The sequence below is a fragment of the Egretta garzetta genome, unplaced genomic scaffold (assembly GCF_000687185.1).
Source record: "Egretta garzetta isolate BGI_Z169 unplaced genomic scaffold, ASM68718v1 scaffold583, whole genome shotgun sequence".
NCBI classification, from domain to species: Eukaryota; Metazoa; Chordata; class Aves; order Pelecaniformes; family Ardeidae; genus Egretta; species Egretta garzetta.
In genome coordinates, this window is record NW_009259189.1 from 95,142 (window position 1) to 117,670 (window position 22,529).

The 22,529-nt window shown below is 46.8% G+C and overlaps 1 protein-coding gene across 1 annotated transcript in view; it reads right to left on the reverse strand.

Annotated features, from left to right (window-relative positions):
- Positions 1 to 1,280: 1,280 nt before the first annotated feature.
- The window catches only part of LIMD1 (LIM domains containing 1), a 32,911-nt gene continuing 11,662 nt past the window's right edge, over positions 1,281 to 22,529 (reverse strand). The window contains exons 4-9 of the mRNA XM_035891340.1: positions 9,568 to 9,635; positions 8,209 to 8,271; positions 6,619 to 6,749; positions 5,456 to 5,507; positions 4,688 to 4,756; positions 1,281 to 3,711 (exon numbers count right to left, since the gene is read on the reverse strand). Of these exons, the coding sequence (XP_035747233.1) occupies positions 3,574 to 3,711; positions 4,688 to 4,756; positions 5,456 to 5,507; positions 6,619 to 6,749; positions 8,209 to 8,271; positions 9,568 to 9,635 (521 nt within the window). The 3' untranslated portion in view covers positions 1,281 to 3,573. The remainder of the gene's footprint in view (positions 3,712 to 4,687; positions 4,757 to 5,455; positions 5,508 to 6,618; positions 6,750 to 8,208; positions 8,272 to 9,567; positions 9,636 to 22,529) is intronic.

The window sequence follows — 22,529 nt, forward strand, 5'->3', positions numbered from 1 at the left end:
AGCCAGAAGAGCATGCTGGGGGAGGAATTAGGACTAACTTTTCAGAGCATGTTTCAGCATCTTAATAAAATAAAAAGACACCGAGCTTCATGTGAACAGCAAAACCCAGTGTGTATCAGGCGGGTGACAGGCAGAATTTAACATGTTTTCTGAAATTCGTCTGCAGAGCACCCAAAGTCTCACACCTCCAGCTCCAGAGCTACCCGCCCGCCCATTTTTTTCTTTTGGGGGAGCTGCCTGAAGGCAGCAGTGAGGGCTGGAAGCTCCACAGATGCCTGGCAGGGGGTCAGGAGGAGGAGGAGAAGAAGCCTCCCCTGCCTCCCCACCAGACCCACCATCAGGCAGCTGCAGAGCCAGGGACAAGCTGGGGACAGTCAGCATGGACTCGGACACCCGCAGCCTAGGAGAAAAGGCAGGAATAATAAGGAGCTTAAATGAATTCCAACTCCCAAAGATAAGAGCGGTGCAAGTTAGCACACACAGGGGAGCAGGGCAAGGCAGCAGACACTTCAGCTTCAAACCTACCAACTCACACGCCCCATTTTCAATAGCTTCACATTTGTCCTTTTCTAGCTCTTTGTAAATACAGGAAAGGAGAGCATTGGCACTTAATAATTTATGCTGGACCTCAAAACGGAAAGTAGGGCAGCCTTCATGTCCCCAGCGCTGAGGGATACGGGACGGATGGCTGACAGGAGTAACAAGACACCATGTGGGAGCAGAGGCCAAACTTTCTGTTGATGCAAAGGAGGCTCCACAAACAGGCTGCCCAAGGCTTTCCACCAAGGAAAATTGCCCTTCTCCCCCTCCCCTTCCTGCCTGCTTATTTATTCTGGGGTTGTGGGGAAGCTGCAAGACTGAGACAGTGGTTTAAACCACAGCTTAAAATGAAAGTACCAGCCCCGCTAGTGTTTTCAGATCTTCCCAAAATGGAGGCCAGAAAATGTGTGCAAGGGGCTGCTCTAAAAATCAAGAGCTAGCAAAAACACGAGCCATGTAACAGCTGGTCTCTCAGAGACAGAACAGCAGATCAGGGCTGGTGTTTCCAGCTCACTTCCAGAAGCCACTTTGATATCCCACTGCCTGTGCTGCCAAAGGAAGCTCAGAGAGGGGAACCACCTGCCCAGGACCATCTGAATTATTTACCAGGGACACTCAGCTGGCGCTATGTCCCACCTCAGTCCCTTCAGACAGTCCTAAGATCACAGTCACACCTTGAGATACCCGCTCCGTGCCCAGCTGGGCTGCAGGTGGGAACGCTGCAGGGTCTGCCCTGGGTGTTCCGTTGTCCCATTCCATACTGCCTGGATGCAGCACCAGTTGTATTTTGTGTCAGTTCCCATCCCTTCCCTATCCAGCATTTGGAGGCCAAATGTAAGGCTCCAGGAAGCTCGCATACTTGGGGTCAATTTTACCTCCTCTAAAATCACAGATGAAACTCACCGAATTATATATGCCCCAGAGCCATGTATACTGCAGTGGGAAAGTTCCCCCACCTTGAGCTTCTGGTCACTCACTGAGGGGTTGCGTGTCCCCAGGAGAAACAGCACTGCAGAGCCAAACTACACCAAAGCTGGGGCTCTGGATGGTTTCCAGCACAGGACCAACCTGTGGGGCAGAAGGCTGGATGGTCTGCCGGCCCGATGAAACTCCACGCCAAAACCACCAAGCTCCCAAGGCTTGGGCAGTTTAAGACGTTCACAGTTCAGCCAAGGCAAGCCGACACAGATGCGTCGGAGAGTGCTAACAGGCCACTGGTCTTCATCTGTTTTACAGCAGATGCTTGTGCCTCCGTGTAATTCTCAGCACGGCAACTTGCACCACTCAAAACGGAGGCCCATGGTATTTATTATCACGGGCAGAGGTGGGCAGCTTGCTGCAGCTGGCCCCTGTGCTGTTCCAGATGGGTACATGAGGCAGTCTGACTACATGGTGTGAAGTTTCAGCACCTATCTAGCTACATTCATGCTACGGGAAAAGAGGTTTGGTTGAACCTTAGTGGGTTCTGGGCACAGGCTCACATCGGGAGTCCCAGTGCCACTGTTCAGCTAATTTATCATCGTTTCCTCACTAAAATGATCTTCAAGGTCATCCCGTCCTCTATCAATCAGAACTGACATTACATCTTTAGCATGGACACATCAGGATTTAACTAGTTTTCCAGACAATATGTTGGAAAGGGTAGCTAAGATCCCTGGCTGCATCTGAGACTTTAAATTAAAAGCTTCTTATTAAAAAAAAGCTTTGTACCTGTACATGAGGGGATGCACAGCTTTGGTACCTACAGAACATGCGCTGCAGGCACATCTATCTTATATGTAACACATACTGGGGGAGCAGATTTCTTTGACTATGAAGTAGGGGGGGTCAAAAAGAGAAAAGATCTGCCTTTCTGCTTTCTCAGCAGAACAGAAAGCGAGGGCCAAACTCCCTAACCCCTTGCTCAGATAAGCTGTTATTATTCATGGCAGCAAATCTGTTTATACCAACATACTCATTTGAGTACAGGTTGTGGAGCTGGGCTCTAAATCCCTGCGTAACAAAGCCTTTGTAACGATCTCGAGTTTGTTCCCAGAGCTCTAAATAAGCACCGTTATGAAATGGCTTTGCGCTGGGTAAACACCACAGAAAGGAGTGGCCAGGCTGGGGGCTGAGCTGTGGGGACAAGCTGAAAAACTGCAAGTGTCTGTGCACAGAGAGCTTTTTTCCAAAGCAAGCTCTGCAAGCAAGAATGAGGCTGGATTTCCCCAGTGTCCACACTTTCAGCATCCCGACATTTCCTTTCCATATATAATCTGCTACTCAGACTCTGACACACCAGATTGGCCCCTGTGTATCACGCTGACATGCAAGCCCAGGCCCCAAGTCACCGTGGTAGCATAGCCTAGCTTGTTCCAGTTTTTTGTTCTGTTTGAAATGGGATGTCGGCCTCCACCTGCCAGCCAGCACGCCTGGTTTGTGCTTGGAGAGTTGGTGCTTTTACAGACAGACTTGGATGCCAGAGTTTGGAGAATTAACTAGAAGGTCTGAGTGTGCCATTCTGCACAGACCCCTTTCTTTTCTTTTCCTAAAGCATTAATAATAAGAGAGAGAGTATCTAAAAACTGGTATTAATAGGTTGATGTCCTTCAGGGAGTCTGATGAAATGTGCTTGTCAGAAAACACTTAGTAGACTGACGGGATGTCCCTGGCAGGCAGGTGAGCAAGCCAGCCTCTGGCTTTTTAATTGTGCGTGGCACAATCTGAGTTCATAGGCACGACATCAAGTTGTGCTTTCACTGAAGAATCTTCCATAATGAGCCAAGAGGACTCTCCAGAGAGCAGAAAAAGGCACGTAAAAGTAAACTGATCAGTTTAGGTAACACGCCACATTCTTGGTCAAGTAGACATGGTTTGATACCGCTGGAACTCACAAGCATAGAGACTCTGGGAATCCAGCAAAAATCTCTCATATCCTTTCACAGGAACATTCCCGACTGGTGAAAAACATGCACAGGAAATCAACTGAGGGTGGGGAGAGGGAGATCACGTAACAAGTCTTCTGTCCGGGCTTTCCCAAGTCGGCCACACTGGCTAATAGCGGTGCTGGTACACAGCTGCTGGGGTAGTGCCGTTCTCTATGTGTTTCAGATGACAGGAGTGACAAAGCAAATGTTCATCTAGCGGGTAACAGCGATGCCCGTCTTCGTCGTTCAGTTCCATGCCGCAGTCCTGCAAAGAGAGGCCATGCAAATTATTAGAGCATGTGTTCATCTTCCACCGTCAAGCGGGGTCTGGCTCCCAGGAGGGTGATTTTGTGACAAGCAGAGAAGACGCCCAGCCAACAGCTCCTTCCTAGTAAAAAGTCCAACATTTGCCACGAGAAGGAAAGCATCTGACACAGGCATTCTGAGGGGCAGCCTTGTACAAACTGTCTTCTGCAGTTCTACTGAATAAGCTTTCTTTTGTGCAGAGGTGCAACCCTATGTATTTTAAATGTGCTCGTGTCTCCTTACACTCTCAGGTAGGATTCACGTCTTCACATTACATTAATTGCAGCTGTACTGATGTGAAACCGGCCTGCTGAGTCTGGGCCTCTTTCCACTGCATACGAGCATGGTGAGAGAAGACATCTATTTATTTTAATTCACAGAGCAGAAGTATGAAGGCTCTCTGGGAAGCCCTGCATGGAGACCAAATGGTGTTTAAGAGCTGGCATCTCTCGGGATTTTTTTGTGCAACCATATCCTTTCCCCAGCCCCAACGACACATTCGTTTCCCATGGGAGGGGAGGTAACTTACACCAGAAAGGATCAGTCATCGCTGTAGCATTTTTGAACAATCTGACTTGGAAATCAGATACACTAATGTGATCTGGAGCTCAAGGCTTCTGAAAGGCAGCAACAGCACCTTACTAAGTCACCACCTTTCCTTCATTAACAAATAAACCGCCAAGTTTAAAAGTGATAATTAACCCTTTGCCCATGATTTTATGGATAGCAAATGAAATTGCAGCTGAGACACATTGCTGCAAAAACTTTTGTCCTCAAACTGGAAATTTCTCAGCCACTGATAGAAAGGGTTGCACAATGCAAGATTTGAATTGCTCATCTGCTGCCATTGGAAGGGAGGACATTTATTTCCATCTTAAAAATAATAGTAATTGTCACTATTAAGTGCCCACTCCCTGAGAAAGCTGCTGACCTACCTCACAGTGGTAACATTCCACATGGTAATCCTTGTCCATGGACACAACCCGAATAGTCTCATCGGACCCCTGTAAGCATTCAAACAAAAAGAGAAATTGCAAAGGATTACAGCAGGATCAGACACACGCACTCTCTAGATTGCTTCCTGCAACAATGTGAATGTTGAACAAATGCATTCGAGCTGCTGGTTGGACACCACAAATAAATCCTGCCACCTGCAGTTATTTTTACAGTAAAGCTTCATCATCGACTGCAGCTATCCTCTAATGTGTAACATCAGAAATGTCAAATTCTCTCTGTTTAACAGCCACATCTATCCCAAATCAGGCATTAATGGTTTGGTAATGTCAATATATCACATTTCCCAGCATTTTAAATTGGTTTTTCTCAAGATTCACCTCCTCCAAGCATTAAAATGAGTTTGTCCCAGAGGGGTCACACAGGGGTCATTCATGAGCACCATTAGCATTTATTGCCATGAAGGAGAGGTATCCCGAACATAAAACTAACAGCATTATAATCCTGCAGGAGATGAAAAAAGCAGCCTGGCTCAGCAGAAATAAGCTTTGTTACCACTCAAAAGAAGAGTCACATCTCAAGGGGAGTGTATGAGCCTAGGTCAAAAGGTTGCACGCTGGGGGAAGCGATCATCTCTCCCCATCCCCAAGGACATGTGTCTCAACATAGGGTCAAGTGTGAACGAGAGAGCAAGGCCTAAGACATGACTGCTCCCTCCCCAGAGGGGATACGAAATAAAAGGCTCTCACCTCGGAGGGCAGAATGGGAAGTCCACATGCTGCACACTTTGGAGCTAAAACTCTGGAAAAGCAATGAGAAAGTGAGGGCAAGTTATAGATCAACACAAAAAGAGAGGCCTGTATGCTCTCGGCGATAAGATGAAAAGTTGCAGCTGTAAATAACTTATCCACAGGCAAGCTTTACATCCTGAGATCATAAATTCATTTTAGGATTGATTAAAAGTAATGCTTGGCACACATTGCTCAGTCAGGCAAAAAAAATCTTACATTTTACATTCAGTGCCAGAAAAAAGAGAAACCCACTGTAGAAATCTTGGCTGCTATTAAGAGATTTGGAAAAGAGAATGAGGAGAAACAGAGCAGGACTGTCCCCAGAAAAACACATTAAAAGAAGTGGCAGCCTTGCACCAGGGCAGGAAACCTCAGAGAAAACACCATGGGACCGTAAGGTTCCTTAAGGCCTTATAACACACCATAGCACGATAAATAAATAATTAAATGAATTAGCAAGAAACGTGCATCATTTCAGAACAGCAGTGGCACACAGAGGCAACTCTAATCTTGGCACAACACAGAACGGTCGCCTGAGCAACACTTAATACTCTGCCTGCTCAGAAAACGGAGCAAGGAGCAAAGTGAGCCAAATGGTCCCTCAAAATGTAGGCAGCTCTAACATCATAACTACCAGCTAAGAGCACAGCCATTTTATTTTACTAAATGACAAGTGGTTTTTTTAAGTGGATTTATCGGTTGTTTAATTTAGAGCTGGATAAATTTCACTTTGATTTCTAAAAGCATTCTTTAAAAGTCAAACTCAGCCCTGTAACTACTCAAAAAGCAGCTCACGTTGATCTCAACAGGCCATTCACAGTCTTTAGAGTGGACTGATTTCTTACATCACTGAACACTTAATGAGCACTATTTCTCACTATCTCTGCTCTGCAGAAGGGGCAGCTGAAGCCCAAGGGTTAAGTGACTTCCTCAGAGTTACACAGAAAGTTGATGGCAGGGCAAGAGGAGAGACATCACGAATTTCTAGGGTCTAGCCCCATCCTCAAAATTCTACCTTCTAATCCTGTCCCTATTTTACTAATCCATGCTTCCTAATTAGCTGAAAAACTAAATTAGAGGCTTATTGATTGGAACATCTCTGCTGTTTATTCTGCCCTTACTTGTGGTAATCTCTGACGCAGTAGATTTTGTTTTCAGCGTCTACGGTGAATGGCACACCATCCAGACACTCGTTGCAGACCACGCATCGGAAGCAGCCTGGATGATATGATTTCCCTAGAGCCTGCAGGATCTGCAACAAACCAAGAGACAGGAAAAATGCATGTGAGCAGCCAATAAAGGTGAAAATAATAAACACGCAGCTTTACATCAGACAATGCTGCATATTCATCAGCGGGGCTGTGTGTTTTTTCAGGCACCTCATCAGAAAAATGAGTTAACAGGGATGGAAAGGGCAGCTGGAATCAATATATATCACCTAGTTCCAGAGAAATGAATTATTAGCATGGGTAAGAAAACAACTTAGAGTCTCAGTCAAGGTATTTAGCATTACAAAGGATAGAAGTGACATAGTTTAAAGGAAAGAAAGTAATTTCTGAAGCCAAGAGTTGGAGAATACTTAGCAGGATCACAAGGCAAGATGTAGCAGGCCAAAAAAAGGAAATACATCTTTATATTCTCCATGAGAGGCTGAAACAAATACTATTGCTAGGGGTTTATAATGCCTTAGATATCCAAGAGCTTTGTACTTGCTAGCCTGGCTTTCTAATTACCACAGACTACGGAAACTGTATTGAACTCAACAGCTGCAATTCACCCTGCTGGCTTTGGGGCAGCAATTACTACCTGGAATACCATTTCTGAGTATAAAATAGCTTTTCCTGGTTTAGTGCTTTCCAGTGTAAGCAGGCAAGCAAAGATAATTAACGGTAAGCATTAGAAAATCTTGGGAGGCGTGCTGTGAACTAACCGCTCAGAAATTCCTAATTTCTATGCCTCAGCTGTAGCTCACCAGCTACATGACCATGAATTTGTCATCTCCCTCTGAATCACCCACAACTGAATGCTGCTGGGTGCCAGTTAAAGGGGCCAGCTGATCCCCTGAGCCGTGACCCATGCCGTGCAAATCTTGAACGGATGGTACCTGTTGTAGGCTAGTGAGAACTGCCTGCTTCAGCATGATGTCCGCCCATCTACTGAATGGTTTTCAAGGACTTGGACAGATCTGAACTGAGGTCTGGACCACATACTCTGGGTCGAGCCTGTTCTCCAAGGTATAAGCCAAACACCTTCCAGCACCCACAACAAGCAGCAACAAGACAGCAGCTTCGTCCTGAAGGTACGTGGGAAGCCACAGCTTGACTACAAAACAGGCTCAGCAGAGCTGCACTGATGCCCCACAGCGAGGGAGCACTGCAGAGCCACGGCGCTTGTGGGCAGGAAACGTTGACAGGATTACGAATACACTGTCCAGGGAAGCCTGAAAGGGGATGAAAGAGCTGAAGGCTCTGATTTTCAATTTGCACTCAAAACAGGCAGAAAAAGTCTCTGCATCGCATACAGCAGGGTGCCAGCCTCACTTCCTCGCAAAAATCAACAACAGGCTTAGTGGATTTTCTTTCTGCTACCAATCTCACACTAGGCAGACTACCAGATGATAGCAGACAGTACTGGATATGAATGTATTTTGCTTTTGATGCATTCTTCTAAAAAGCTGTGGGATTTTTTCTCCTAAAGCAATTATCACTTACCATGTCCATTATCAAATGACCACAAATGAAACACCTGTCAGCTGACTGCTGGAAACCAGAATACTGCAAGGACAAAAAAGAATTGGCTTAAAATTTCGCAAGGCTAGTCGAGCATAAACAACAGCATATTATGGGGCGTTATGTGCTTGGCTTTTTTCTGTACTCCTTACACAAGCTAAACTTTCCAGTGCTTTTTTTAGTTTGTGAAGCTTTGGATGGGTCCCTAGAGGATATTCTATACAGACATCGGACTTCCACTGTTCAGATGGAGGTTCCTGTAACTTTCAAGTCCTAAATTTAAGTTTAATTAAGAATATAAGTAAATACCATAAATGCACATGCAGATAAGGCATTTACTAATAAGACGTACATTCTTATTTGACCATGTGAATCTACACGCCAAGCACTTACTTGTGTTTATCACAATGTCTGTATATATAGGCTTGTAAAGCCAAATTCTTCCTTTGGTTACACTGTCAGAGGTCCACTGGAGAGGTCTACTATACTATGAGTATACTATACTATTATACCAGCTCTTTGGTAGTATAACATTCCTTTTTGGCCTGGGGCACCTTTCTTGCTGCTATTGCTAAGATCTAATGGTAAGGAACCACCTGTCATGTCCACGCCATGCACCTCAGGCACAACACATCATCTGTCCAAGGTTTCAGTCCTGTCTGAATGGTGGAAGTGCAAACTGGAAAAATGAAATATTTTAGATGCATTTAGATGCACCAGTCTTTCCATTTTCAGCCTGGGTAGAAAATACTGATGAGAGCAAAGAAGATTAACTCACTTCTCTCTGACAGAAATCACTAGACTTCCCCAATAAACAGGCAAATATGACTTTTTCATGTCTCAATCTATGGCTTAATCTGTGAGGGCTGGAGGGCAGGGGGGTATACGGCTTTTTACCTCCACCAGCCGAGGACCACGGGGTTGCTTCATGCTCAGGCACGTTCACACAAAATCCATTGAGTGCAACAGAAAGACATCCATTAAGAGGCCCAAGCAAAGCCAGTTCACTGGAAAGTGAAATTCACTCATCGATTCTTCTGTAGCCATTCATCTTGCTCCTGTCTCCACAGCATGGCCACAGAGATACGCTTTGAAGGAGCCATTGCCAGAGGCTATGGCTTCAACTACAGGCTCTGCACTGCAAAACCATGGTCTTTTCCAGTACCACATGTGGGTGGCCACCATGGCTGGGGCTGGCACTGGGTAAAGGGGGAGCAGAAGGGCCAGGCAGGATGCTGGACTAGAGCCGGGTGAAATGTGGGCAAAGCTGCTGGGCAGAAAGGCTGTGTGTCTGTCAGAGAGGCTGAGACATGCCAGCACAAGGATGAGCTGTGTGCTTACCAGGAAATCTTCTTCACAGAACACCTTGCCATTGACGAAATAAAAGGCTTTTCCTCTCAGCTTTCGACCTGAGGGAAAAACAAAGAGAGAAGAGAAAGGTCAGCAAAGAGCGAGGAGAAAATGTGAGCAAAAACTGGCTGATGAGAAGACAGCAACAATGAGGACATCCAAGCATGGCCGCTGCACAGATGGAGAAGAGCACACAACCCTGGCATGGGCCTTCCCAGCCTCCAGTGCGATGAACCCCATCTCCTCTTCCACGGGCAGTTGCTGGATCTGGACAACAGTCTCACCTCCAGGCAGGAGGAGGTAGCTTTGCAAGCCTGGACCACCTCCTGGCAGATTACAAGATGAAATAACCTGGGGCAAGAGCAAGTGAGGGTACTGTGACTCACACCAGAAAACACCCCAGGAGAGGAGCAAGGAGAAGAAAGGGCATGCAGGGGGTGAGCCACACCGTTCCTCAAAATGTAACCTCCCATGCTGTTCCACTAGAAGGTGCCTTCAACCAGCAGCTGCCAGATAAGCCACTGCAATACCTGACCACCCGGTCTGCCTCCAGTAGAGTGCAACAGCAGAGCACCGAACACGCTTCACTCTGCTCCCTACCAGCATATTCATTACTGTGGCTGCCAACAAAAATCTGAAAGCACGTAAAAGAAAAATATATTTTTTTCAAACCAGAATGTCCTAACAGAGATAAGATGACAAAGTTTTTCCAAGAAAGGACTCTACACATGGGGAAGATTTATATTTACTGCAGTTTTTGTGTTTATGCCTCACATTCACCGTCTATTTTCAGTTCCACACAACTATGGCAACACATGCTCAGGCTGCTGCCACTTCTTCTAAATGCCCTGCCTTCCCCCTGGAGGAATGGGCTAGGTTTTGTTTGTTTATAAAAAGCTGCTACTACCTCTTTGCAGCCCAGTTTCCCTATTTAGCCAGGGGTTTGAAATGCAGCCTAGCACTGGCGTGGCTCTGCTTGCTCTGTCTGCTCAGTGAAGGAGCCCCAAGCCCATGCCCGGAGGCAGTGCCCAGGACAGGGGAGCAGCACTGCCGGGCACAGCTGGAGCAGGACCTGCCGCAGGCTCGTTTCGGGGACCTGCCAGGCATTGCTGGAAGGAAATCGGAACTGAGACACCAGGGCCCTGGGCCTGGGCATATTATACATATGCATGTATAATTAAAAAGTTATCATCATCTGCTAGGTGTATAAATGCAGATGACACATGGGACTGGTCTGGAGCTCACTTCTCGGTGCTTTATGGCATGCACCTACCTGGCAGCCCTCGACTGTGCTAGCTGCAAAGTATTAAGAAAAGGAGGAAGCCAAGTAAATCCACTTAAATAAATTAAGAGCTTTACCGTCTCCTGCACACGCCAGAGGGCACTCTCAGGCTGGGAAACAACTCGTGCTGCTCCTTGGGAAATGGAGATGCTCTAGTGAAGCTCTAAAGTTTTGCCAGTTGATTCAGCCAGACCAGCGTTTCACCAGTGGCCCTTAGTGCCCAGCCCAGGTTTCAGCCAGCAAGGCGGGCAGAGGACGTGGCGGCGCGTTTCTCCAGGAACAAGCCCAGGTTTGCATGTGCAGCAGCTTTGTGGTCAAGCTGCAGGCGTTGCTCAGCCGCATCTTTACCAGGCGGCGTAGGAGCCGGAAGCACACTGCCCTGACACGCTTGTTGTCCCCTCTTCTCCTCTAATCCCTGCTGGGGACAATCGTGTTATCCACAGGCCAGCCCATCCTTTCACCAACGTGGGTGTCACACGGGACATGGAAGAAAACCTGACAAACCCAAAAGCATCCTGCTCTGATTTCTCTCACCCACCCTGATGCTTTGCCAAGGTTGCCGACACCAAAGCAGGACCTGGAACCCAAAGTAAAAAGTATCTAATCTTGGATGCATTAGCTTTGTGGCCCATAACCCAGGGTGTGTATTTGTAGGATAACCCCTCCTGTGTGCCTGCCCATCCACAGGTAAGGCCGGCACGCTCGCTGGCAGTCGCAGAGTCCCAATTCCTGAGGAGGGGAAAGAGAGGTATGAGGATACCTGGATTTGCAGCACCCTTGCCAACGGTGGTCCTAAGCGAGTTAACAATAAGCCTAATGCAGCAAGAAGTGCCCCCCAAAATCTCCCGCTGATTTAAATACAGTATTGGGATTTGGCACTCATAAAAATAAAAAACAAAAACCACTTAACTTTGATTTTACATTACGCAGTAGCGCTAGGGCTCCACTTTAGTGCAACAGGCAGGTGCCTAAGCAACTTTCCACCTGCATGCAATGTCTCTCCTTAAAGACAAGCTGGCAGCAGTGAGGAAAAACATAAGACATGGAGCCATGCAATGAGGAGACACTTCTTTGGATGACGAGAGCAGCAGCCGTCACGGCAGAGGGAATGAAGTTTGGATTGCTGCCACCACGTCATTCTTCCACAGTGACAAAACCAGCATTTACCAGCCATTCTGCACCCGGTATATTTTTAACCCTGTGACATTAGCAGGTCAAGATTGATGGCAACAGACCTTCAGAGAAGGTGACACACACTGTGTTTGGGCTTCTGCTGCAAGCTTATTCAGCAGAGGCATAAGCCCCTTTATAAAGGATTTATAGTTTGGCTGTTGGCATTACATGGGCCCATGAGGAAGAGGTCCTGACACCAAAAACACTTTGAGGAAAAGGGGTTGGAATGATTTAATTACTTTATTTAGGGAAGAAGTGGTCATTTTGACTATTTTTAGCTCCTCTCCATAACTCTCTTTAAGCCTCTGGCAGAAACATAAATGGAAATTTGCCAAAAAAGCAAGTAACTAGGTACCCCTGCAGCTGCTGCAGGAGTGGTGCATGCAGAGACAATTTCTTCCTCTGCTGCTCCCAGCCTCTCCCTGTCCACATCGGTATGGACTTCTCCTCCCACCACCCCTTTGAGGTGAGGAAGCATCTCCTCATCGTCCTTGCTTTCATGGGAAAGCAAGATGCAGGAAAAGCTCACTTCCCCAGGCTGTGCTGGGGACCGTCCCAGCAGAGCTGGGAAATGCACGTTCTGGCTGTGGCCACACCAGGAACACAAGCCGTGCTGGGACTGCCCCACTGTGCAGAGCAGGGTAGCAGCAGCTTCTCCCCCTGTGCTGAGCTCCCTGCCACGGGACGGCACCTTAAATTAAACAAGTCCCTCTTAAAAACAATACTTCTGACTGTGTGCCTACAGCGGCTGGCAAAGGTTTCGCTTGAGCATCGAGTTGCTGTCATAATTTCACCACAAGGAAGTACTGAGAACTTTGAAATGGCATATAAAGAATCACATATCGATCGCTGCCTACTTTAAATATGCATCATTTTAAATATGCATCACTTTAAATAATATACATCATGACTACAGAGACAATATCCTTTGATAAACCCAGGAATATTAATGTGTGGCTTGCCGCTTTCAGGATCAATTGCTCGACTACATGTCTCAAGCTGCTGGCTCCTGACTGTATTTCACTTTCACTTCACCCTGAATTTAGCTAATCTCTCACCTGAAAAAATTCAGACAGTTAAAATTCTTTTGCATTTCAACCCTACCATCTTCACCCGTTGTTACAAGATTTCTTGATCCTCTTCCTGACAGGAGGTTTGAGCCTTGTGCTTTTATGTGCTGCTCATCCCTAACATGTCTGTCTAATCTGTTTAGCTGTGGGACCTTCAGGATGACCTCGAGGTCATTTCAGCACCAGTTTCAGAATATTTCAAGCTTAGTCACTAGTGCCTTTGTGCTAAAATAAACACACTTTGCTTAGCAGCTGATAATAGGCATAGCATCAGGCTGCACTCCCAGGATGCTGGTGCTTTTGTCCATCGTTTTCTCAGATGACAGCTCTCTCCTTTTGAAGTTCATACAGAGAGGGGGTTACCAGGGACGTGCAATGGCCCAAGGAGGATGCTGGGAGATGCATCATTTGCTTGCTGGGGAGCTAGACCCAACTTATTTTTTGAAGTTACTTTTCTGTTGTTTATTAAAAGGCCAATGGGGTCAAAAAACTCATGCTCAAAGACAAGAGATTGCTCTCAATGTATGTAATGGTACAGGGCCACATCCAGATCCCAGAACTCTATAGGGGTGCATGACCAGGACCTCGCATTGCTGGGGTGGCAGCGTGGACCTCACTTATCACTTATCTAAGCACCATGGAGCTCCCTGCAGTATCTGCACAGCAGATGGGCAAGAATCATTGCAGACTGGCAGCTGCTCCCAGGTCCTTTCCCTGCTGACAGCTCTGGGCCCCTGTCATTATAAAAATCAGTCCTTCTGTAAGGGTGCCGCAGCTGTACGATAAATTTGGACACCTGATTACTAATGGCAGGTTAAGTACCAAAGGATTTCATTTTCTGGATTCAGTGGATGTCACCTCCTGACACGCTAGCGGGACAGCAGGCTGGAGACACCATCCGTCTAGCTGCTAAGGATTGAAACAAGCTCCTCGTCAGCCCTGGGTGGCTCTGGCTCAAGCTGCAGTCCCTCCCCCAGTTTTCGTTTCCCCCATGTAAAGCTGCGAGGAGGTTCAGACTGAGGAACCTACTCTGGTCCGTGCACACCCTGCAGGCAGCCCAGTGGGCGCAGACAGAGCCCAGAGACCTCAGCTCCCCCATACCATACAAAAATCCCTGCTGCCCACAGATCAGCAGCACAAGACCCGCTGGTGCCTGGCCAGCACATGTGATTTTGGAGCCCTCCACAGCTACTGGCTTTGCTGACAAGCAGTAGGGTGTCCTACTGTGTGCCGCAGACAAGGTCGAGCATCAGAGAGCTCTACTTAATTTCTGCCATCTGTGTTATTTCTGTGGGCCGCCATTAAAGCTGGATGCAGCGCTGAGTCTGGCACAGAAGCGTCAACATTTCCAACCTGCTCTTGAACTGGGGCTGCACAGAAGAGTCACTTAGATGCCTGCACACCCTCCAGATCAGGTAAATTCAATGACTGTGATCAACTGGCAGATGTCCCAGGTCAGGTCACAGCCTTGGTGAAACCATGGGCAGGAGGATAGGACGTCTCTTAGAAAAAAGCTGTGCTAAGGCACAGCAGCTCCATTACCTTTAAGATGTTCAGTCTCTCTCCCTCAACTACACCAGCTGTACTGTAAAATTGCAAAAAACGCCCTCCGCGTTCTCACCACACGTTTGAGGCAGTAAAAACAAGCCAAAAAACCCACCCTCTGAGAAAATGATCTGATGCTTGAAAACCAAGAGCCTGCTCTGGTATGTGTAAGAAAAGGTCAGCCGCCTCTAAGAGCGAAGCAACCACAGGTGAAGGCAGAAATGGCTCCTCAGAGGGAAACATTGCGAAACGACAGTAAGCCACACAGCTGAGCAACAGCTCTCCTTTGCTGGTGGCAAACCATTGCAAGAAGATATTCAAATGTTCTTCTTTTTAAGGAAAACCCCTCGAAGCTTCAAAACGCAGAGGTAAGATAAAGTCACCCTGGGACAAAGCAGTGGCTACGATCTGGGGAGTCCCTGCTGAGGTACCGGTTTTCAACCCAGTGCCCGGCCGCTCTCAGCATCACTGCAGGGACAGCTGCCCTGTTCCCCAAAACACACCAAAACCAGGCAGCCATCAGAGCTGGCCTCCCACCCTGTCACCCACCAACTGTCATTGAAACGCGCAGAGACTCAGAGGAGGAAGGAGGGGGAGGCAATCTCTGTGTCCTCAGTGAATGTAACTCTGCATCAAAACTACAGGAGAGAGCAATGTTTAAATTTCTCTAGGTATGGAAGAGGCCTCAGTGCTTATTGAGCCACTACTCATAAATTATTCATAGGTATCATTAAAACAAACGCCCTAAAATCTTTACAGCACAATTAATCCTATGCCTGTTCTTAACAAAAAATAGTACTTTGTAGATGACATTACAAAATAAAAAGACCAAAAAGGCTGGAAATATACTCTGTTATAGGATTCAACCTTTTTTCTCACATTGTCCTAACGATTTCAGACTTTCAGCCAGCACTAAAACACATGCAATGGACTCAAACCCCTAGCATATTGATAAAGCCCCGACTGCATCCCCAGTTGTGTGAGCTGAACACTTCCTACCTTTCCAGCGGGGATAGCTACTGAGGGCACCTGGACCATGCCAAAGCCCTTTCAGCTCAGACCCCAAAGCACCACCGCCCTGAAATCTAGCCAGGAGAGGAACCAGTACTGCCGTCCTACCGTGAAAGCTGCCCTGGCGTTTCTCGCAAGCACTTCTTGTGCCAAACAGCAGGGATTTCTCACCAGCGAGCTGCGAGCCTGAAGACAAAAAGTCAGCAAGAGCAAAAGCAGCAATGTAGACCAGAGCGGAAACACGCACTGATGTTTTCTCTATCTCCCAAACTGTCAGTAAAACCAGGCATGTCTGAATCTTTTCTGAGACTACTTTTGCTAAAAAAACAGATTGTTTCCTATGTGGACTCTTGCATGATAATTTTACTAAAGGGATGCTGAGGGAGGATTATCAGCAGTGCTTTGCACCCTCCGCTTTGAAGATCTGCACATTTCTCACGCGTGTCGATCGTGTGTTGATCAGTATAGTGGTTTTATATCCAATTACAAGCAGGAAATTCTGCCTGCCTCCACTAGAAGAGCTGGTAGTTTCTGCATCTGAAGATAACCCTACACAGTACATGCGCTGTGAGGAAATTCACTTGCCAAGGCTGTCTGTCCTGCAACTGGGGATTAAGTTGCACTGGCAGAAAAAGGTGACTTTCTACTTGTAGAGTTATTTAGCGATACCAATAAAAAACATGGCCTTGTTGCTGCAAGGGTTATGTACCAATATGGGGCACGCTTATTCAACTTAATTATCCCAAAGACACCAGGAGCTGCATCTGTCTAAGTAGCCATGCTTTATAATCACTGCAGCAAGACTAATTAGCCAAAGCAGAGGGCTATGCTTGCAGATATACTGCTTCGATACCTGAGCTACTTTGTTTAGTAAATGACCCTTGATACCTCTAAATGCAACTATATTGTGAAATATTAAAAAAAGAAAAAAATATATATCCCCAGAGGGTGGCAAGAGACAGCCAGCTGATGTTATTTCAAACTCTGCCACTGGAATAGCAGCCCGCTACCCTTACACAGACATCGACATTAATCTGAGTTTACAATAAAAAAAGAAAAAGAAAGTAATGTAGTAATGTTGACATGCCAAAGGTCGAATTCTGTAATCTGGCAAACACACAAGGTTTCCACCTCTTTGTAGTAAGGGGTCAAAATCTGGTCCTCGTTTTGGACCTCTGCTGCAGTTCGACATCAAACCCTCCTTCAAACCACCTTGCAATCAGGTCTTTCTTTCTGACTTCCTTCCTCGCCTACTGATTTCCTTCACAGTCATCTCTGACACTTCCCTTGCACGTTTTTAGCTTTCAGATTTCCTCTGAGGACCAAGCAGCTCAAGTACAAGACCCTTATGCTCTCAATTACGCTGCCAGCAGAGCTAAAAAGGTCTGTTTTCCAGGCAATCTGCGGCAGTCGGATACAAGCCTGGCTGAATCCTAGAGAAAACACTAAAACACCACAATAGGTTAGAGTGGTACCATCTAGTCAAATCTATATAATTTACAAGGCCTCCTTACTACCTAAATAATAAATATCAACATCTGGAAACACCTGCATGTTTTGTGTTCTGAAAAGGTATAAATGGGTGATTTAACTTAAATGGTTCATGTGTAACAAACTGTTTGATAACTTCAGCTGTTTGTCCAACAAACTGAAAAAAAAAACCAAGACGGAAACAGACACCTTGAGCTTGCAGGAAATAGCCATATGAGTTTCGAGGACTTTTTTTTTTTAACCTACTTTCATGGCCCTCCTGTAAAGCAAATATAATTTATTACTAATCCCGCAGAAAGAGCCTGAAGTTTTTTCCTCTCCCTCTCTGCAAAAAAGCTGCCTTGTTTGTGTCTCTGCCCTGTAACAAACAAGAAGATAAATGAGACATTTATGCCAAAGTAATCATTCTAAATCTGTTGTTTTGACCTCTAAGCCAAATTTTCTGCATTACATGCCAGTGGCTCAGATAAAACAGTACATTTTTTTTCCTGCCAACTGAACCCTGTAATGTATGTGTAGCTCTGCTCAACAAATTGCTCTATCATTTATCTCCGAACATATGTGTATCAGGAAACAGAGGGTGTAGGAAATTTGGCACCATGAGGTATCAACACCCCTCCCCCCCCCCCCCTCCTTAGACCCTCTCAGTTTTCTGTATCTGGGAAACTAATGTACATTTGGACACAAATCCAACTACAAGCAAAATTAGAAATCCTCACTAAAATGAAAACAGCAGGACAGTGGATATAAATATCTGGAGGACAATATGCTTTACCTTAATAGGTAATTTTGTATATTTTATTTATCGGAGCAGAGATATTCAGCGTTCCACCAGAGCAGAAATTTTGGGATTGAAATCACAAGTAACCTTGACTTCTCAAAGACAAGATTGTACTGGATGACGTCCAAGATGAACTCCACTTGACCTTTAAAAGCACTACTTACTTTTCAGTGGGAAACCATAGTTTCCATACAGGCTGCTCAAGACGTGCTTTGCAGCTAGGCAGACAACACCGCCCGGACAAGTATTTATTTTTCTGGCAGATGAAGTGGTCCCATCACATTTACTGCAGCGACGCAGATGATGGCAAGCCTGCGGAGAGGCACGCACTCTCTCTGGGTAACGACAGGGCTTTGCGTGCCCCTTCGCTCGCCTTGCAGCCGATGGCCCAGGGGCGTGGGAAAGGACCTCCTCAGCCTTCGAAAGGGGGGATTCCCCTGGGGTGCCTTTCCTCCCTGAGCGCAGGGCAGGATGGCATGTACGGCCCCCAGGCATCAGGTAAGCAGCTGCAATGCCAAGAGGCTCGATGAACCAAAAAGTCAGCCCAGCTACGCCTTTACGAGCACAGCAGGCCAGGTGGCAAAGCACGCCACTGCAGGGCTGGGGAGGGGGGACATACAAATGCCCCCACCCCGTGCCTCCCCAAGCCCCTGGAGCCAACAACTCCGGCACGAAGGGGCCTGCAGAGCATGGCGGCAGCGCGGGAAACCACCCCCCCGTACTGGAGGGTTTCTTGTGAGCCTTGCCACTTGTAAGAGGTACGTGCACCTGAGGGAATGTGGGGGTGCATTCTCCCCACCCAAACTTTTTCTCTCTTTGACCACTTTATGACCTGAGGAATTCCCGCCAGACCGCGGCCTTGCTGTGGCGAGCTGGTCAGTCAGCGGTGAGCCCCCGCGTAGCCAAGGCGAGAGCAGCACTACCCGTACCAGAAACTCATATGTGGCTGAGGCGGGGAGAGAGAAAGGGGGACAACCAGTTACCCCCTGATAGCTTAAACACATACTTTACGCGCACCGTAGCCCGAGTGGCATGGTACCGTCAGTAATGGAATCCCGGTGAGTACGGACCCGGATCGTGGCTTGGATGAAAATTTACTGATGGCTAAAAGCCAGCCATCTCACCACCTATGAAACAGCGGGCCTAAGTGAGCCCCTTCGAGCTCTCCCGGACTGCAGCGGGCTGCAGCCAGCATCTCCCTCTAAGTGGGATGCCGCTCCGAGCTACCAAACCCTTATTAAAGTTTGCTAAAATCAGAAGTCCGTCACCGAAGACCAACAGTGGAGCCTGGGCTGAAACCCTTCACTCCTTGAGGCTCAACCCTTGCCCCCTGAGAGATGCCATGACATTCGACGTGAATATTTCACTGAACAAAAGGGGATTTTTAACAGGTATAGCTTTATATACATATATACATTCATATCTTTGTGTGTGTGCATACATGTGTAAATTTAAGTAGTCTGTAGATGTATGATTTAACTAAAAAGTGAGTCTTACACTGCTGAGATAGAGATAGATATAGATATATGGATATAATCCTTATATATAAACCATTGACCAAGTCTGAGACCGAGATTGGACCTAGCTGCACCTAGACTGCTCTCTGAAAAGGAGTTTAGGAAGCCAGGGGGTCTATTCTGAACCTCATGACTCAACGGGAGGGTCCTCCTTATCCCCTGCACCCACGCTCTCTCTGTGAATCACTCTAACTCCAGTGTAACTTAATTTTCCTTTGTGTACTTCTTCCATGTAGTAATAGAGTGAACCTTGCCATCTTCGAATCTTTAAGTCAAAACAGATTAACTTTGTCTAGTGACTTTGCTAATCGACTGGTGATTGAGAGTTATTAAAATATCACAATCAAATCCTGCCATTTGTCCTAAGTAAATTCTAAACTGCTACTAAATCAAACTGTGTCAGCAGGGTTCACAAATCGGTGTTTGTGACAGGGAAACACGGCTGCTGGGGAGGCCTCCCACCGGCACTGCTCTCCTTCGAGTACCGCAAGTCCCATGCCACTGCACACCCTCCTCTCCATCCATCCGTGCTGGCCACCACTGCGTCCAGCTCCCATCTTAGTGCAGCCGCTGCCCTCATGGGAAGGACTTGAGCTTTCATCCGCAATTACTTCCCTGCACGTAACAAGCTGAAACAGGCTCTGGGTTACACTCCTGTGGCTTCCATTCCCCTGTTTTATCTCATAAGGAAATACAGTATCGTCCACTCAGAGAAATATTATTATTACTCCCCTCCTTTTCTTTTTTTAAACTAGCACTTTTACTAGCTTCTATTTTTACTTTCCATTGGAAACCCTTTGCTCCAGCACGTCTCCAGAGAGATTCCTCAGTTACAGCCTGGGTAAGAGAGAAAATGGGCTTCGCTTTGCTAAACTTCATTTTTTCCCATCTTTCTAAGTCTCACCTGTCACCCAAACCTTTTCATCTTGCGTTGGAAACCTCTGGAAAGGATTGCCTTTTAGAATAAGCAGCCAATAGCTATTCTTTCAGCCCTCACCAACCCACCTCATTAGAAACAGGATTAAGCTATTTTTTAACCAAACAAACATAAACGGAAGTAACCACTGATACCTCTGCAACCACAAGTACCTCTCTAGCGTGGGTCTGCAAATAAAGATGGTAAAATCCATTCCAAAAGGAGGATCAGAAGTGTTTCTTTCTAAAGTGCCAGTTACACGGTAGTAATTTTAGAAATTTAGAATCATAGAATAGAATCATAGAATCACTTTGTTTGGAAAAGACCTTTGAGATCATCAAGTCCAACCTTTAACCTAACCCTGCCATCCCACCACTAAACCATGTCCCTAAGCACCTCATCTATCCTTCTTTTAAATACCTCCAGGGATGAGGACTCGACCACCTCCCTGGGCAGCCCATTCCAGAGCCTGACAACCCTTTCGGTGAAGAAGTTTTTCCTAATGTCTAGCCTAAACCTGCCCTGGCGCAGCTTCAAACCATTCCCCCTCGTCCTATCATCTGTTACCAGGGAGAAGAGATCAACCCCCACCTCACTACAGCCTCCTTTCAGGTAGTTGTAGAGGGCGATCAGGTCTCCCCTCAGCCTCCTCTTCTCCAGACTAAATAACCCCAGTTAAATTTAAGACAACTTGAACCTGCTGCTGGATTACTTTTAACATGAGCTTTGTGTGTAATGGGCAGTTTGGAGGCCACCCGGCCACGGAGGGTGAGAGGTACCTGGAGCAAAGCTCTGCCTGCAGCCAGGAATCCTCTCCGCGGGAGAGGATTTCAAATTAATTTATAAGAGAGGACAAAAGAGTGAGCTGCTGACTTCTGAGCCTTCAGGAAGCTGCCACCACACGCAAACACCACTTTTTCTTTTCAGTTTTCCCGTCTTCAGTCAGATGACAGCGAAGTGCTCTACTGAAAACATAGGTGAGGCAAGGCAGCTGGTGTCGGACAGCTGGGAAATGAGCAGAGTTCAGGGTTCAGCTATTATTAAAAAGCACACACATCTTTCTATATTTATTCCCACTTTACCGCTCCCAATAAAACACATGCAGTCCTGATGAGTTTACAACTCTACATACAACGCAGGAGAAAAACCCTAAGAACTCATCTAGGGAAACTAAATTGATATATACAAAAGCACCAGAAAGATCGTTATTATTTTTTTTCTGCCACCACATATATAGCTACTTTTCTAAAAATACACTACTAACCCTAGAGTTAAACTTAACAAAACAGAACAACCACTGTCTTACAAACACAGCCGCGATTTGAAATCAAGCGGCCCAGTTCCTCACCCCAGCTCCACCACGGACCTCCCTGAAAAGCTACTCAGGAGGATCCATACATTGCAGCATGCTACACGCTCCAGCAAGCTTCACCTGTGGGTCTGACACACGGCAGGGAGCTCACCAGGGCCAGCCGAACTATTTACCCTGCTTCCTGGGCAGATTTTGCCAGCAGCGATCATGTCCCTTGTCTTGGGGCAGGGCCACATTTCTCCAGAGAAAAAACAAGCAAGATGTGTAACCCGGGTCATTCGTGCACTTGGCTGCTTTGACCGGAGGTCCCTCAGAAGGGCAAAATGATCACAGCAAGTAAAGGTAACGCATGCAGCGAAAACACTGTGACCGGACTGACCATGCAGCAGCTCCATCTGAAAAAGGTGTCTCTGGCACTGGCAGAGCCTGCTGCCAAATACTCGCACCCTGCTTGCACCCTGGGCACGGCACCAACCCAGCAGCTCTCCCTGGGCTCCACAGACTGAAAGGCCAGAATTGCTGTAAAGTCTGACGTGACAAACAAAAAACCCCAAAATGCCAGCTAGGCATATCCACTGCCGCTTTGAAAAAATACTCTTATGAGTAAGAAAACATAGCTGTAACGGAGAGACAGAGGAATGAAAACAACCGTCCCCCATACCAGAAGGCAGACAGCCAGCACAATCCAAAGTATCTTTTCTACGTGCCTTGCAAGAACCCATTCAAAAACAAATAGCAACCACCACCACCGAGACATAGAGCTGCAGCAGACTCCGGCTGGCAGACAATTCAATAACCACCTCCTTTTTTTCCCCCCTCTTTACACCAGAAAACAGTTTAGCCCAAAGTGTTTGC